We start from the raw sequence: 18,819 nt of genomic DNA, 5'->3' as shown, positions 1-18,819 counted from the left end.
ACAAGGCAATTAATTTTTCTAAGCCGTTTCCTTATCTATGAAATGAATCTAATCCTGGTACCTTTCTTACGGGAGTGGTCTGAGAATTAAATGAGATTCTATACATAAAGCACCTAGTCAGGGCTTGGCACCGAGGAGGGGCTCAGTAAATATGAGCCTCTCGTTATTACATCAGGGATTTAAAGTTAGTTGCCGAGATTATGTAGGTAGTGATGGTGCTGTTACTCAAGGAGGCATGGTTCCACCTAACAGGTGTGTAAAAATACTCTAGATATAATATTTCTTTACAAAGGACTTTGATTATGGCATCTCTCTTTTGGTTTCTGAGCCCAGGACCAGTTGCTTTACTCATAGGCACGTGTTTTGAGATAAAACTGGCTCAAGAGAAGAAGAAATGGCTTGAAGAGATATTGAACATCCCAGGAACGAACCAAGACTTGGATGCCAGGGCTTATTAAGGTAACCCTAGAGCCCTCAAAGAGAGAATCTTGTGGCTGAAACTGGGGGCATGCTGTTAACTTCATGTCAACCTCTTTCCTTTCTTAATTTAATAAGAATTTTTTTTAAAGTCCTATTGAATGCAGAAACTATACTAGGAGATACGTAGAACACAAGCCTGAAAACGATTTATTTTCTCTTATTTAGGAAATCACAGTTCAGTGAAAAAGGCGGATATATATGACTCAAGACAAATTGTAAAAAGTCCAATAATGGAAAACAACAATGAACCAATACTTTAACATATAGACAATATTTTATAGAAAAAAATTCAGGTTTTGGAATCAGCTCTGAAGTTGGCATAGCAATTTAGCTGTGGCAAATTTCAGCCTGTAGGCTTCTTTCCCTACTGGTAAAATGAGGGTCATCATACTTAGCTTTAGAACTATAATTCTAATTACAAAATTGCCTTGAGGATTACTAATGATGTCATAAAGTTCCTGGTGTATAGTTGATGCTCGATAAACAAACAAGGAAGGTGGAGCAGGGATGGTTATCCCTACTTTTCAAATGAGGAATCGAAATCTTAACGAGATTAAACCATTATTTGAGAACCACCAAACTAGTAAATGAAGACGCCAGCCCAAATCCAAATCCTATCTTCAGACCACGACCTTTTAAAAACTCCAACTTTCACCTATCTCCTGCTTTCCTGTTCAAATGCATTAGGGAGAATGCGGAAGATCAGCATAAGCAGAGTCTTGACCTTCGGAGAGGTGAGTTTAAGGAGTGAGAGGATTCAGGGAGCAAAGGAGCCCTACAGGGAACGCGGGGGGGAAACGGTGCAGAATCCTCCAACGGTAGGGGTGGGTTCGTAAGACTGGAGCGAAGGCTCCACCCACGCCTTAGAGTGCCAACTCAGCACAAGGCGGAAGGCAGTCGCCAGGTAGCCACAGAGAGGGCCATTTAAACAGGAGACACCTGACGCACGCCGGGTCCTCTCCCAGACCGCCCAGCCCAGCTCCGGGGGCGGAGGGCCGTCGCGCCGCTAGCCTATCATCACTGCCCAAGCCCGCGAACTCTCTTCCTCATTGGCGAGCCACAGGGTGACGTCACGTTCTCCGGACCTGCAAAGGAGGAGGGCGCCATGATTGGTTGGCGCTGGGGCGGCGGGCGGTGGAGGACCCTCGCGAGTCTGGGTTTCCAGCCGGTGCTGGACTTTCCCCTTCCATGTTCCGAGGCCGTGGGGAACTGCAGAGGGCGGGGAGTTGGCTCGGCGGAGACCTGGATTTGGTTCTAAGAGCCTTGGGGTTGAGAAGGGGTGACCGGAAGTGATCGTGGGACTGACCGGAAGCGAGGCCTGGAGGGGAAAGAGAGAGCGGGTCCCTGGAGGGAGGGGGGCTTACCGCAGAAGGGGACTGGGGGAAAAGGTGCGAAAGCGGCGTGGGAGCGCCGGGCAGGCAGCGGGTCGCTGCTGCTGGTCTGTTTGGAAGGCAGCAAGTGACTACCACGAGCTCAAGGGGAGAGCCCAGGGATTGAGAGGACGGGAGTCCAGGGCTGCCTCGGGGGAATCTGGAATAGTTAAGCAGAGGGGCCCGCGCGTGGCTCCAGAGAGCTGGGAGGGACGGATTTTGGAAGTCGAGGCAGGAGCTAGGAGCCGAGGGTACAGCAGATTAGTTGTGCGGGCAGTGCGGTTCAGGCTTGGGGTTGGCCAGTGGGAACTGCGTGGGAGATCTTGGTTTGGAGTTTTCGACAGTCTTGGCCCCATTGGGTAGAATCACACTACTTGCCTTTGTACAAGAAACGGTGTCTTCTGGGGCAAGGAAGGAGCCAGCATGGCCTGGGCTCTGAAGCTGCCTCTGGCCGATGAAGTGATTGAATCTGGGCTGGTGCAGGACTTTGATGCTAGTCTGTCCGGGATCGGCCAGGAACTGGGTGCTGGTGCCTATAGCATGAGGTGAGTGAGATTTTTCCCAGACCCTGCACCTTCTAAATAACAAAAGCAGGAAAGAGAATAAGGGGGAGGGGTGGGGTGGAGGGAGGTATTTAGTTAAATAAGCTGTCTGCGGTTAGGGAACATTGACTTGTTTCTTTGTTGCTTTGAATAGTGACTATTGTGGAAGAAATGGAACAAGAGATTGTAGGCAGTGTGAAGTCTGTGCAGGACCAGTGGAAGAAGCAAGAATGGCCCTTGGTTAGCAAAACAGATGAATGTTGAGAGGCTGTTTGTTGTGCCAGTGTGGGAGACTTGGAGACCCGATGGTGTGTGTATGTGTGGGTAGGTTGGACTGGAAGTCTGTAAAGGGGCCTCACTGAGCATGTTAGGGATGTCTTGGGAGTTGGGAGCTGGGGCTTAATGATGAATATTGGTTGACTGCTTGTTGCAAGGAAATGTGAGACCTTGGTGAAGAAGTCCACACATCTGTACCTTAGCCAGCTTTAAGGAATAATTGTAGGATGTCTCCCTTTTGAAACATAAACTATGAAAAGAAAAAGTGTCAGAGAACTTTTAGATACTTCTAGACTTTAGTGTATCAAGTCAAATGTTGATAATAAATAAAAATCTCCCATGAAAGTAGCAGAACTTCCCATGTAGTTTATTTGCATGCATTAACTACTTCATTCCCCCAGTATAGTTTGTTTCATTTATGAGATGTACAAGAAGCATGTCTGGAAATGTTGAAACATCTGCACCTTAGGGTTACATGGAATATAATTGGGTTTCCAAATGCATTATAAGGCTCAATCTAAATAAGTGAGGCAAAAGAGACTTTAGAGCGTCAGTTTGAATTTATGAGCTTATAGGGGAAAGATTTTTTTTTTTATGGGGAAGGTAGACAAATTCTGTATTCTGATAGTGAGATCCTTTGAGAGTTATGTAATGTAAAATTCTTGTCTCTATCCCTGCTAAACCAAAATGGATTTTCCTCACTGAAGTAAAGTAATGAGTTAGAACTTAATACTTCATCTTCAGGAATCTTTGCTTACAGTTAGAATAATAAAGGCTATCCTTGTATACATAATTTTAGTGATTTTCAGGGAAATTTAAGCACTATCATGCAGTGTTGAGAAATTTAACTCTGGTTTTGCCTGTCCGTGTTTACATAAGTCTGCCCTTAAAAATAGAGATTATCTTGGTCTGAAAGTAAACGTCCCAACCCTGAGCTTGCACAGCAGTAGCTGACATAATATTTGACAATTCATGCTGTTGTTCACGTAAAGACTAACACAGCAAAAAGTTGCGTTTTCTCTAGATTATCAGAGGATGAAGATAATTAAATATAACTGTACTTGTTATAAAAATAATTGACATCGTCACCAAACATTCTGTTAATCTGTTATGTGCTTTCTGTACCAGGCAACCTTACATTTAAAAATGCTTTCCTATGTCATACCCTGAGTGGTCTTCATTGGTGTTAGCACAATGGTTTGTGTATTTACACATTTAGAATTTTTTGCCAACATCAGTTCTACAACAGTTTTCAAACATCACTTTCTGTTTTCCCTAGAGCACAGTGTGCCAAAATTTGAAGTATTTTTCTTTGGTTTTTCACCTTCCTCTTTTTTCTGCATTTTGCTTTTGTCACTCTTCCCTTGACTCTGATACATATTTAATCATTTGTGTTAACTTGTGTTGATTAGATACCAGTTCTCAAGCTTTCGTGTTCGTGAGAGTTATCCAGAGGACTTATTAAAAATAGTTTCCGGGGGCACCTGGGGGGCTTAGTCGGTTAAGCATTTGCCTTCGGCTCCGTTTGTGATCCCGGGATCCTGGAATCGAATTCCACATTGGGCTCCCTGCCCTCCTGGGAGCTGCCCTCTCCCTCTGCCCCTCTCTCTCTCTCTCTAGCTCTCTCATCAATAAATAAAATCTTAAAAAAAAAAAAAAAAAAAGATTCCCAGGGCCTCATCTTCAGTGGTTTTTCTGGGGCACAGGCCAGAAATCTGATTTTTAAAACAAGTTCTGAGATTTTGATGCAGGTAGTCCAATGACCACATTTTAAGAAACACCGGCTGGAGGAGTTTTCAAACACAAAGACGAGGATTCTTTGCTCTTTGTGTTTCTCCCTTTAATTAAACCTTGTAATCAATTTTCCTACACCCTTTTAGGGAAAATGTTCTCTTTGACAAGCTATTTGTTTTGTAAAATATATTCCCTAGTGTAGTCGTTTTACCCTAATTTGCATTTTTTTGCTGCATCTTATAATGGTTTCACTTCAAATCTATTGATTTACATTTTATAAAGATTCATCTTAACTGGATTTCTGTTTTGGACTCTTGGTCTGCCGTTGTATTCAGTAATGTTCTTTTTTTAAGTGGTTCTTTAATATTCTCACTTTTTCCCCTTACATTTTAATGCATGGAACAAATTTTATAGTTAAAGGAAATTCCCTGAAAACATGCTAAGTGAAAGGAGCCAGTCACAAAAGACCACACAACATATGATTCCACTTTTATGAAATGTCCAGAATAGGCAAACCTATAGAGACAGAAAGTAGAATAGTGATTGACTAGAGCCTGGGGGAAGAGGGGAGTGACTGCCAATGGTATTGGGTTATTTGGGGGACGGGAGTTGATAAGAATGTTCTAAAATAGTGGTAAGAGGGACTTGGCTGGCTCAGTTGGTAGAGCATGTGACTCTTGATCTTGGGGTCATGAGTTTGAGCCTCATGTTGGGTGTAGAGATTACTTAAAATACATACTTAACATATATAAAAATAAATGTGGGATGGTTGCACAATTCTGTGACTATACTAAAGACAACTAACTATACACTTTATTTATTTATTTTTTTAATTTAATTTTATTTATTTGACAGAGACAGCCAGAGAGAGGGAACACAAGCAGGGGGAGTGGGAGAGGAAGAAGCAGGCTCCTAGTGGAGGAGCCTGATGTGGGGCTCGATCCCAGAATGCCGGGATCACGCCCTGAGCCGAAGGCAGATGCTTAACGACTGCGCCACCCAGGCGCCCCTACACTTTATTTTTTTTAAGATTTATTCATTTATTTATTTATCAGAGGGAGAGAGGGCGCACAAGCAGGCGGAACAGCAGGCAGAGTTGAGAAGCAGGCTCCCTGCTGAGCAAGGAGCCCGATATGGGACTTGATCCCAGGACCCTGGGATCATGACCTGAGCTGAAGGCAGACACTTAACCGACTGAGGCACCCACGTGTCCCTGAACTATACCCTTTATTTATTTATTTTTTAAAGATTTTATTTGTGAGAGAGAGCAGAGTGAGAGCGTGCAGGAGTGGGAGGTGGGGGGGCAGGGGGAGAGAAGACCCAGATTCCTGGCTTGAGCCGGAAACCTGACATGGGGCTTGATCCCAGGACCCTGGGATTGTGACCTGAGCCGAAAGCAGACAGTTAACGGACTGAGCCACACAACTGCCCCTGAACTATACGCTTCAGATGGGTGAATTGTATGGTATATGAATTATATCAGAATAGAGCTGTCATTTAAAAAGTAAAGTAGGGCTCTCTCTTGCTCTCTCACAAATAAATCTTTAAAAAAATGAAGATTAAATTTTGTAGTTTATTTTTCAAAGATTTTTATTTATTTGAGAGAGAGAGAGCGTGCGAGCAAGCATGGGGGGGATGGTCAGAGGGAGAAGCAGACTCCCTGCTGAGCAGGGAGCCTGTTGCTAGGCTCTATCCCAGGTCCCTGAGATCAGGACCTGAGCTGAAGGCAGACACTTAACCCACTGAGCCACCCAGGCACCCCTATTTACTTATTTATGGTGGGCAGCAAAGCAAGGTTTATTTAGAGTACAAAGCTCCCAAAGAGGGAGGGAACCCAGGAGGTTGCCTAAATTCTGTAGTTTAAAAAGAATTTTCCATCTTTCATTTTTTTGAAGTTGATGTGAAATTCACATCATAAAAATTAGCCATTTAAAAGTGAACAATTCAGTGTTACTAGTATATTCACAATGTTGTACGACCACCACCTCTTCAGTCCAAAAGAAAAACCTGTACCTTTTATGCAGTGGCTCCCCATTTCCCCCTCCCCTTTCTCCCTGGCAGTCCGTCTGTAAGGATTTACCTATTCTGGATATTTCATATAAATGGAGTCATATAATGTGTGACCTTTTGTATTTGACTTCTTTCACTTAGCATCATGTTTTCAGGGTCCATTCATGATGTAGCATGTATTAGTACTTCAGTATTTCATTCCTTTTTATGTCTGAATAATCCATCATATATATATATATATATATATATATATATATATATATATCACAGCTCGTTTATCTGTTCATCCATTGGTAGATGTAGGGGTTGTTTCCACCTTTTGACTCTTATGAATAATGCTAATGTATCATTATGTTTATAAAGGAGATGACCATGAGATATTTATAAGCATTCGTGTACAAATTTCTGTGTAGATTTCTTTTAATTGAGGTATAATTGGTATATAACGTTGTATGAGTTTAAGGTGCAGAGCATAATGATTAGATATTTGTGTAAATTGCAAAATGATCAGAACGATAAGTCTAGTTAACATCTTTCACCATACATAGTTACAAAAAAATCGTTTTCTTGTGATGGGAACTTTTAAGATCTACTCTCTTAGCAACTTTCAAATATGCAGTACAGTATCATTGACTATAATCACAATGCTTATTAGACATATGTTTTCATTTCTTTTGGATATATTTCTAGGCCTAGAATTGCTGAGTCATATGCTAATTCAATGCTTAACTTTTTTTTTTTTTAATTTAAAGTCTTTTTAGAGCAATTTTAGGCCCACAGAAATAGTGAGAGGAAGGTACGGAGATTTGCCATATACCCCCTGCCTCCACACTTGTATATCCTTCTCTTTTATCAACAGCCTTTACCACAGTGGTCCACACTCTGTGCCTACATTGATGAGCCTGCATTGACATATCATAATCACCCAAAGTCCGTAGTTCACCTTAGAGTTCACTCTTGGTGGTATACATTCAGTGATTTTGGACAAATATATAATGATGTGTTATCCATCATTAGAGTATCATACAGAGTGTTTTCACTGCCTTAAAAATCCTGTGTTCTGCCTATTTGTTCCCCCACTCAACCCTGACAGCCACTGATTTTTTTTTTTTTTAGTGTTTCCAATTTTGCCTTTATAGAATGTCATATAATTGGAATCATGCAATATGTAGCCTTTTCGGGTTTGCTTCTTTCACTTAGAAATATGCATTTAACATGCCTCCATGTCTTTTCATGGCTTGATAGCTAATTTCTTTTTAGTGTTCAATAATAGTCTAGTCTGGATGTATCACAGTTTATTCATTCATCTACTGAAGGATATCTTGTTTCCTTCAAAGTGCTGGCAATTATGAATAAAACCGTTACAAAACGTCCATGTGCAAGGTTTTGTGTAGGGAGAGTTTCCAACTCCTTTGGGTAAATCATAGCAAGGAATGCAATTCCAGATCATATGGTAAGAGTATGTTTAGCTTTGTAAGAAACTGCCAAACTGTCCTCCAAAGTGGCTGTACCATTTTGCATTCTCACTGGAAATTAGTGAGAGCTCCCTTTGCTCCACACCCTTGTCAGTATTTGGTGGTGTCAGGGTTCCAGATTTTGGCCATTCTAATAGGTGTGTAGTATATACGAACCTTTCTCAAGAACTGTCAAGCTGTTTTACACAGCAGCTGAACCAGTTTATGTTCCACCAGCAACAATATAATGTGTGACCTTTTGTATTTGACTTTTTTTTTTTTAAAGATTTTATTTTATTTATTCGACAGAGATAGAGACAGCCAGCGAGAGAGGGAACACAAGCAGGGGGAGTGGGAGAGGAAGAAGCAGGCTCACAGCGGAGGAGCCTGATGTGGGGCTTGATCCCAGATCGCCGAGATCATGCCCTGAGCCAAAGGCAGACGCTCAACCACGGTGCCACCCAGGCGCCCCTGTATTTGACTTCTTTCACTTAGCATGTTTTAGAGAGAGCGTGCGTGAGCGCATGGGAGAGGAGCAGAGGGGAGGATCTTCAGGCAGACTCCCAGCTGAGTGTGGAGCATGTTGTGGGGCTTGATCCCACCACCCATGAGGTCATGACCTGAACCAAAACCAAGAGTTGGCCACTCAACCGACTAAGCCACCCAGGTGCCCCCACTTTTTCTTTAAGATTTTATTTTTAAATGATCTCTCCACCCAACGTGGGGCTCAAACTCACAACCCTGAGATCAAGAGTCACATGTTCTACCGACTGAGCCAGCCAGGTGCCCCATCAACATGTGGTCTCCAAGTTACGATGGTTTAGCTTATGATTTTTTCACTTTACAATGGTGGGAAAGTGGTATGCATTCAAGTAGAAACCATACTTCTAATCTTGAATTTTGAACTTTTCCTGGGCTGGGGAGATGCAATACAATACTTTCTCATGAAGCTGAATGGTGGCAGTGAGCCACAGCTCCCAGTCTGCCAGGCGATCACAAGCGAAAACAAATGATACGCTTGTAACTGCTCTGTATCCATACAACCATTCCACTTTTTACTTTCAGTACAGTATTCGGTAAGTTATATGATATTCAGTACTTTATTATAAAATAGGCTTACTGTAAGATGATTTTACCCAGCTGTAGGCTAATGTTGTGTTCTGAGTATACTTAAGGTAGTAAGCTAGACTAAGCTATGATGTTTTGTAGGTTAGATGTATTTTTTTTTTTTTAAAGATTGATTGATTGATTTGACAGAGAGAGAGACAGCCAGTGAGAGAGGGAACACAGGCAGGGAGAGTGGGAGAGGAAGAAGCAGGCTCATAGCGGAGGAGCCTGATGTGGGGCTCAATGCCAGGACCCCGGGATCGTGACCCCAGCCGAAGGCAGATGCTTAACCGACTGAGCCATCCAGGCGCCCCGGGAGAGAGAGAATCTTTTATTTTTTTATTTTTTTTATTTCAGATTTTATTTATTTATTTGACAGAGAGAGAGGGAACACAAGCAGGGGGAGGGGGAGAGGAAGAAGCAGGCTCCCAGTGGAGGAGCCCCATGCGAGGCTCGATGCGAGGCTCGATCCCAGGACTCTGGGATCACGCCCTGAGCCGAAGGCAGACACTTAACGACTGAGCCACCCAGGCACCCTGGTTAGATGTATTAAATACATATTTGATTGACAATATTTTCAACTGAGGATCGGTTTATTGGGACATAACCCCATTGTAAGTCCAGGAAGATCTGTACATGTCTTTCATATCATTGGTTAAATTCATTCCCCTGTATTTTATTCTTTTGGCTGCTATTATACATGTAATTGTTTTCTTAATTTTCTTTTGGGATTGTTTATTGCTGGTGTGTAGAAACAACTGATTTATTTGTGTATGTTGCTCTCATACCCTGTAACTTTTCTGAATTCATTTATTAGCTCTAGTAGTATTTTTCTGGATCCTACAGGATTTTCTATATGTAGAATCATGTATAGCTTCATTTTTCTTTTCCTATTTATATGCCTTTTATTTCTTTTTCTTGCATAATTATTCTTGCAAGGACTTCCAGTACAGTGTTGAATAGCAGTGGTGAAAGTGGGCATCCTTATCTTAGTCCTAATTTTAGAGGGAAAGCTATCAGTCTTGCACCATTGAGCTGTGAATTTTTCATAAATGCCCTTTTATTTATTTTTTTTAAAAGATTTTATTTTTTTATTTTTTTTGAAGAGATAGAGACAGCCAGCGAGAGAGGGAACACAAGCAGGGGGAGTGGGAGAGGAAGAAGCAGGCTCATAGCAGAGGAGCCTGATGTGGGGCTCGATCCCATAATGCCGGGATCACGCCCTGAGCCGAAGGCAGACGCTTAACCACTGCGCCACCCAGCCACCCCATAAATGCCCTTTTAATGTTAAGGAAGTTTCTTTTTATTCCTGGTTGGCTTTGTGTGTGTGCGTGTGTGTGTGTGTGTGTATGTTTTATCATGGTAAAATACACATAAGATTTACCATTTTAGCTATTTTTAAGTGTACAGTTAGTTCAGTGGCGTTAAATACATTCACATTGTTGTGCAGCTACTACCACCATCCATCTCGAGAATTTTTACATCATCCCAAACTGAAACTCTCTACTCATTAACCACTAATTCGCCTAGTCTCTGGCACCACCATTCTAGTTTCTGTCTCTATGAGTTTAACACTCTAGGAATCTCATGCTAGTGGAATCATACACATTTGTCCTTATGTCACTGCCTTATTTCACTTAACATAATGTCTTCAAGGTTTTGCTGAGTGTGTTTATCATGCAAATGTGTTAAATTTTATCCACTACCTTTTCTGTGTCTATTGAGATGATCATGTGGTATCTTACATTGATTTCCTTATGTTGAACCACCTTGTATTACTGGGAAAATCCTACTTGGTTATAGTGTATAATCATTTTAATGTGCTATTGGATTCAGTTTGCCAGTATTTTGTTGAGGATTCTTCTGTCTTTATTCAGGGATATCGGTCTGTAGTGTTCTTTTCCCATGCTATTTCTGTCTGGCTTTGGTGTTGGATAATGCTGGCCTTGTAGAATGTTGGAAAGTGTTCTCTTTTTTTGGAAGAGTTTGAGCAAGATGGGTGTTAATTCTTTAAGTGTTTGGTAGAATTCACCAATGAAGGGATCTGGTTCTAGACTTTTCTTTGTTGAAAGGATTTTGATTACCGATTCAATCTCTAGTTATTGGTTTACTGAGATTTGTTACTTCTTCTTGAGGCAGTTTCAGTATTTTGTTTCTAGAAAAAAATTTTGTATCTGAATTATCTTATTTTTTGGTGTAAAATTGTTAATCATGTTCTCTTAATAATCCTTTCATTTCTATAAAATTGGTGGTAATAGCCCACTTTCATTTCTGATTTATTTATTTGTGTCTTCTCCCTTTTTTTCCTGGACAGTCTAGCTAAAAGTTTGTCAGTTTTGTTGATCTTTTTAAAGAACTGGCTTTTGGTTTTGTGGATTTATTACTATTTTTTTTTAAATTTTCTACTTCATTTTTCCCTTATCATCTTTATTATTTCTTTCCTTCCGTTGGTTTTGGATTTAGTTTGCTTATTTATTTATTTATTTTTATTTCCTTAAGATGTAAAGTTAGATTATTTGATTTCAAGTCTTTTTTCCTTTTTATGTAGGCATTTACAGCTATGAATTTCCCCAAGTACTGCTTTCACTGTGTCCTATAAGTTTTGATATCTTATGTTTTCATTTGTTTCAGTATTTTCTTTTTTTTTTTTTTTTTTTAAAGATTTTATTTATTTATTCGACAGAGATAGAGACAGTCAGCGAGAGAGGGAACACAAGCAGGGGGAGTGGGAGAGGAAGAAGCAGGCTGCCAACGGAGGAGCCTGATGTGGGGCTCGATCCCACAACGCTGGGATCACACCCTGAGCCGAAGGCAGACGCTCAACCACTGTGCCACCCAGGCGCCCCTTGTTTCAGTATTTTCTAATTTCCCTAGTGATTTTTTTTTTCTTTCACTTATTGGTCGTTTCAGAGTATGTTGCTTAATTTCCACATATTTGCAGATTTTACAGTTTTCCTTTTCCTTTTATTGATTCCTAGCTTCATTCCATTGTGTTCAGAGAAAATCGGTATGATTTTGATTTTTTAAAAGTTACTGATAATTGGTTTATGGCCAAACACGCGGTCTACCCTGGAGAATGTTTTATGTGTACTTGCAAAAAATATATATTTTCCTGTTGTTGGTTGAAGTGTTCTGTATATGTCTGTTAGGTCTAGTTGATTTATAATTGTTCAAGTTGTTCAAGTCCTCTGTTTCCTTATTGATCTTCTGTCTAGATGTCCTACTCATTATTTAAAGTGGGGGTATCGAAGTCTCTAACCACTGTGGTAGAAATGTCTATTTTTACCTTCAATTCTTTCAGTGTTGCTGCTTATATTTGGGGGCTGTGTTATTTGGTGTGTATGTATTTATATTTTCCTTTTTCAAGATTTATTTATTTATTAGAGAGAGAGAGAGAGAGAGAGAGGGAGAGAGCACATGCCCAAGCAGGCAGAAGCAGGTTTCTAGCTGAGCAGAGAGCCCTATGTGGGGCTTGATCCCAGGACCCTGGAATCGTGACCTGAGCCAAAGGCAGACACTTAACACTTAACCGACTGTGACACCCAGGCGCCCCTTTAATTATATTTTCTTGATAAATTGTCTTTTATTTATTTATTTATTTATTTTTTAAAGATTTTATTTATTTATTTGACAGAGATAGAGACAGCTAGCGAAAGAGGGAACACAAGCAGGGGGAGTGGGAGAGGAAGAAGCAGGCTCCCAGCAGAGGAGCCCGACGTGGGGCTCGATCCCGCAACGCCGGGATCACGCCCTGAGCCGAAGGCAGACGCCTAACCGCTCTGCCACCCAGGCGCCCCGATAAATTGTCTTTTAAATCAATATAAAAGTCCTTCTTTGTCTCTTATAACAACTTTTTTTTTAAAATTTTATTTATTTATTTGACAGAGATAGGGACAGCCAACGAGAGAGGGAACACAAGTAGGGGGAGTGAGAGAGGAAGAAGCAGGCTCATAGCGGAGGAGCCTGGTGTGGGGCTCAATCCCAGAACGCCGGGATCATGCCCTGAGCCGAAGGCAGACACTTAACCTCTGTGCCACCCAGGCGCCCCTCTTATAACAACTTTTGACTTAAGTTCTATTTTGTTTGACATTTGATTAGTCACTGCAGGTCTCTTACGGTTACTATTTGCATGGAATATCTTCGTCCATTCTTTCACTTTTAGCCTATTTGTGTGTTGTATCCAAAGTGAGTCTTCTGTAAGCAACATATGGTTGGTCATTTAAAAAAAAAAACTTTTCTGTCAATCTGTGTCTTTAATTGCTGAGTTAATCCATTTGTACTTAAAGTGATTACTGATAGTGAAGGACTAACTTCTGCCATTGTGCTATTTTTTTAATGTTTTTTATTTTTTATTTTATTCTTTTTTTTTTAAAAGATTTTATTTATATATTTGACGGAGATAGAGACAGCCAGCGAGAGAGGGAACACAAGCAGGGGAAGTGGGAGAGGAAGAAGCAGGCTCATAGCGGAGGAGCCTGACGTGGGGCTCGATCCCACAACGCCGGGATCACGCCCTGAGCCGAAGGCAGACGCTTAACCGCTGTGCCACCCAGGTACCCCTCAACGTGGAAAGTTTTTAACCATTATTTCTTCAAAATTTTTTCTGTGTCTTCCTCTCCCTCTTCTCTGGGAATCTCATAATATGTACATTGTTACACTTGATGGTGTGTTATAGGCCTCTTAGTTTCTGTTTGTTTTTCTTCATTCATTTTTCTTTCTGCCCCTCAGTCTGAGTAATCTCAATTTGCTATCTTCAAGTTTGCTGATTCTTTATTCTGCTGATCTGATGTGAGTCCCTGTAGTGAATTTTTAATTCCAGCTATTGTACTTTTGGGTCCAGATTTTCTATTTGTTTCCTTTTTATAACTTTTTTATTGCTGTTCTTTACTTGTACATACATTGTTCTCCTGATTTCCTTTAGTTATTTGTCCACGTTTCCTTCAGCTCTTTGAGCATATTTAAGTCTTTGTATATTAAGTTTAGTATCTGGGCTTGATCAAGGATAGTTTCTGTCAGTTTCTCTTTTCTTGTGAATTGGCCATGCTTTCCTTTGTCTTTATATGTTTTGTAACTTTTTTTGTTTAGAGCTAGACATTTTGAGTATTGTAATATGGTAACTCTGGAAATCAGATTCTACTCCCTCCTTGGAGATTACTGTTGTTACTTAATTAAAGCTGAAGCCATCCATTTGTTTAGTGACTTTCCCAAAGTATTTTTGCAAAGAGTATGTTCCTTGTTTTATGTGGTCACTGATGTCTCTTCTGTTACCTCCGTGGTCAGCCAGTGATTTGACAGAAATTTCCTTAAATGCCTGAATCTAATAAGAAGAGAGGAAAAAAGAATGTTCTGTTTCTTTAAATGCCCTTGTCTGACTCTGCTGAGGAAGCCACCTCAGGCACGGGGGGTTGGTACAGTGGCCAGCCTGTGTGCCAGCTCCTCAGCAATCCAAAGCAGTGATCAGAACATACAACCTTGATTTTTGGAGGACAGGGTCCCTGTTGCCCACCCGGACACCAGCAGCCTGCAACAGGATCTCAGGCTGCGGTCCCCACAGTTGCCTGCCATGGGACTGGGTGCTGAGGGAAGATAGGTGGTAGGCGGAATGCTGAAATTCACTAACATTTACCAGCGTCTTTCTTCATCAAGCATTCCCTTGGATGCTGCTGATGTTTGATTAGATTCCAGGTTTCCAAAGTAGTTGGTTCAAGTATTTCTGGCCAGCTCAGTAGTTATTTTTGGTGGAGGGACCAATTCCTGGAGCTTCCTACTTTGCCGTCTTTTTTGACCGCTGGCCTTAATCTGTAGCAGCCTTTTAATTGGTCCAGCCCTGCTTCCAGCTCTGCACTCGTTACCCCCACAGCCTGTTCTCTACACCGAAACGTTTATAAGTGCATGTGTATTTTGTTTATCAAAAATAGTCATTTCAGACTTGCAAAAACACTACAATGAATTTGTAAATACTCTTCACCAAGATTACTCACATGATAACGTTTTGCTGTATTTGTTTTATCTTTTTCCTTCCCTCTTCTCTCTAACACCTAGAATTTTTTTTTCTGAACTGGTTAAGGGGTTCCTTTGGTGGCTGAGTCGGTTAAGTGTCTCACTCTTGATCTCAACTCAGGTCTCGATCTCAGGGTCGTGAGTTTGAGCCCACGTTGGACTCCATGCTGGGCATGGAGCCTACTTGATTTAAAAAAATAATAAACTCTTTAAGTTGCAGATGCAGTGCCTCTTAACACCTAAATACTTCAGTGTGTATTTTTTTTCAAAGATTTTATTTATTAGAGAGAGAGCAAGAGAGAGAGAGAGGGAGAGTGTGTGCATGACTGAGGGGAGGGGCAGAGAGAGAAGCAGACTCCCCCGCTGAGCAGGGAGCCCGATGCAGGCTCAGTTCCAGGACCCTGAGATCATGACCCAAGCTGAAGGCACGCACTTAACTGACTGAGCCACGTAGGTGCCCCTTCAGTGTGTATTCTCTTACATAACTGTAGTATAGTGATCAAAATTAGGAACTTAGCACACGATATTGTGATCTAATCTGTGGACCTTACTCAGATTTTGCCAACTGTCCCAATAATGTCCTTTATAGCAGAAAAATATCCAAGATCGTATCGATTCAGTTGTCATGTCCTTTGTCTCTTTTAATCTAGAACGGTTCCTGACTCTTTGTATTTGTTTTTTTTTTTAAGATTTTATTTATTTGTCAGAGAGAGAGTACAAGCAGGGGGAGCGGCAGGCAAAGGGAGAAACAGGCTCCCTGCTGAGCAAGGAGCCCGATGTGGGATTCAGATGTGGGATTCAATCCCAGAACCCTGAGATCATGACCTGAGTGGAAGGCACCCGCTTAACTGACCGAGCCACCCAGGCATCCCTGTTTTTTTTTTTTTTTTTTTTTAGATTTTATTTATTTATTTGACACACACAGAGAGCCAGCATAAGCAGGGGGAGCAGCAGGCATCGGGAGAGGGAGAAACAGGGTCCCCACTGAGCAGAGAGCCCATGTGGGTCTCGATCCCAGGACACTGGGATCATGACCTGAGCCGAAGGCAGACGCTTAACGGACTGAGCTACCCAGGTGCCCCTGACTCTGTATTTTTATGATATTAACAACTTGATGAGTATAGGCTAGTTATTTTGTAGAATATCCCTCCGTTTGGGTTTGTTTGAACTGTTTGCTCATGATAGATGCAGGTCATGCACTTTGGGTGTACTACTTAAGAAGGGATGCTGAGTTGTTCTCTGTCATATTAGGATGCACGTGCTATTGATTGGTCCCATTACTGGCAATGTTAATTCTGACTACTAGTTAAGGTGGTGTGTGCCAATTTTCTCCATTATAAATTTATTATTTTGCTTTTTGTAATTAGTAAGTATCTTGTGGGGATATATTCTGAGACTGTGAAAATATCTTATTACTTTTAAACTTTCACCTACCTTTCATCCATTTGTGGATGATTCTTGCCCCAATCAATTTTATGATGATTGCTAAATGATGATTTTCTAATTATGTCTTTCCTTCTACATTATTTATTGGTTGGCTTTCTGCTATAAGAAGGAACTTTTCCCTCTTTATTTATGTTTAACAATGTTGCCTCGGAGATTTTTACTTTATTCAATATGTTGTAATCTTTTACTACCACTCTATATTTTGATCATATTGTTCCAGATTTGGCCAGAAAAACCCCTTCAAACTGGCTGTGCAAAGAAGCCTTTTAAAATTAAGGTCTTAAAAAAAAATTAAGATCTTGTTAATGTCTGTTGTCCTGTGGTAACTACTAATAACACCTTCGTTTGCTCACCCAAGTGTCCCTGTTTAAATGATATATTTATGATCATTAAATCATCAAGGTGATAGGATCACCTTAGAGCAAAAAAATAAGTTATTTTTTCTTCCAAAAACTGTCCAGTGATTTTGCATCTCGCTTTGAATTCAAGCCCCAGTTCTGGTTCTGGTGTACACAGGATGCCCTTCTGATCGTCGCGTCTGTATGGACTCTCCTCATGGCTGGCTTTGTCCCAGCCGCATCTGGCCGTCTTACAATTCCTAAAATGCTATGCACACTCCCACCTCAGGACCTTTGCATTTGCTGTTACTCTTCCTGAAACAGCCTTCTGCATTCCCCACTTCCTTTAGGTTTCTGCTCAAATGTCACTTCATCAGAGAGAGGTTCTGTAGCCACTTTCACATAAAAGAGCAAGCGCCCCCTTCTCGCCGGTACTCTGCCTTCTCTACTCTGCTTTATCTTTTTCTGAACATCTGATGTCTTATTCATTTGTTTGCCTCCTTCCCCAACTAGAATAAATGTTCCACGAAGGCAGTATCCTGTGTTTTAGAAGGGTGTACCTGCCAGGTAGTTTGTGTGGATTTGTTGGGTATGTGAACTGAACTCACTCACTCCTTATTTTGTTTTAAAGGCAACTAGTGGGGGCGCATGGGTGGCTCAGCCGTTAAGCATCTCCCTTCGGCTCAGGTCATGATCCCAGGGTCCTGGGATGGAGCCCCGCATCTGGCTCCCTGCTCAGTGGGAGGCCTGCTTCTCCCTCTCACACTCCCCTTGCTTGTGTTCCCTCTCTTGCTCTCTCTGTCAAATAAATAAATAAAATCTTAAAAAAGAAAAAGAAGAAAAGAAATGAGTAAGAATGTTTAACTCAAAATTCAGGTTGCTGTTGCCTCTGGAAGTTGGAGGGGGGCATAATGGGAGAAGGATACAGAGGGCTTCACCTGTTAGTGCTCTGTTTCTTAAACTGAGTGGAATGTACACAGGTATTGATTATACTTTTTTTCCTTTTTACATGTCTGAAATACTGCATCATAAATTTAAGGAAAGAAGTGTCCAGCACATAACGATTGCTGGCTAGCTTTCCTCATCTTTTTAAGTTGTCCTGTCATTCATTGCCTTTTTTACCAAAGGTCTGTAAATTTTTCTTTGCTTCCTTACAGTTTCTTGCTCTGATAATTCTTACGGAAGATGCCCTCCAGTCAGTGTTGCCATTCCTTCCTTCTCCTACTTTGTTACCTTCTTTCTTTTTTCCTCCTCCTCCTGCCCTGCCCTCCTTCTTTGTCCGCCTTCTTGGCAGTAATTGCCATTTGTAGCTGTGAGCTGGTTCTCCTGATGCATCATGGAGCTAGAATCTGGGAGAAAAATAGATTGGGGACTTTGGATACACAAATTGTTGTTCTGATTTTCCTTTCGTAGCTAGTTCATGCTTTGTGTGCACATCAAGTCTTGGTTGATTCAGTCACTCAGCAGATTTTTCTTCATTCCACAAATATTTGAGTGCCTTTTGAATGCTAGGTTTTGTACAGCTTGACTGTGTAGCTTTGAGTCTTTACCGTATGCTCCTATATGCAGTGCTGTGTCTGGTGCTATAGGATTAAAAGACAAATCAAGCAGGTTTTTGTCTCTATTTGCTTACAATTTCCTAGAGAAGATGAGACATGTATATAAATAGGTATGATACAGGCTAGAAACTGATATGCCAAAACACTTATAAAGTGCTGTAGGAGTTCAGAGCATAGAAATACTACTTTTAACTCCTGAGAGGGTATCTGAAAGAAGAGTAAGGTTTGGCCATGGAAAGATGGAGAAAGAAGATTTTCAGGGCAGGGGGATTGTAAGATTAATGTAATTGCTAGATGATGAAGTTAGTGTATCTTTATACAAAATAATACTAAATTGTTTTCCCTGGTATACTTGGGAGTTTTAAGTGTTTATGTTGTTATATATACTAACCAGTACTTATTTAGTCAGTGTTTTAATTTTTGTCAGTGGATGTGAATTTCATCGTGGTTTTATTTTCATTTTCCTGATTTTTTATGAGTCTGAGCACCTTTTTTTTTTTTTT

The 18,819-nt window shown here is 41.1% G+C and overlaps 1 protein-coding gene across 6 annotated transcripts in view; it reads left to right on the top strand.

Annotated features, from left to right (window-relative positions):
* Positions 1 to 1,233: 1,233 nt before the first annotated feature.
* The window catches only part of TFCP2 (transcription factor CP2), a 52,615-nt gene continuing 35,029 nt past the window's right edge, over positions 1,234 to 18,819 (top strand). The window contains exons 1-2 of one of the 6 annotated variants that reach the window (XM_034645173.1): positions 1,238 to 2,395; positions 2,547 to 2,632. Coding sequence is in view for 5 of the 6 variants with exons in the window: in XM_011227880.3 (XP_011226182.1) it covers positions 2,274 to 2,395 (122 nt within the window). In the remaining variant the exon portion in view is untranslated. Of the gene's footprint in view, positions 2,396 to 2,546; positions 2,633 to 2,693; positions 2,717 to 18,819 lie in introns of those variants that run through there. The other 5 variants (XM_011227880.3, XM_011227881.3, XM_011227879.3 and 2 more) reach the window with 5 other exon arrangements.

This window comes from Ailuropoda melanoleuca, chromosome 16 (assembly GCF_002007445.2).
Source record: "Ailuropoda melanoleuca isolate Jingjing chromosome 16, ASM200744v2, whole genome shotgun sequence".
Lineage (NCBI taxonomy): Eukaryota > Metazoa > Chordata > Mammalia > Carnivora > Ursidae > Ailuropoda > Ailuropoda melanoleuca.
The sequence above is the reverse complement of the archived record's forward strand: the minus strand, read 5'-3'. Positions and strand labels throughout refer to the sequence as shown.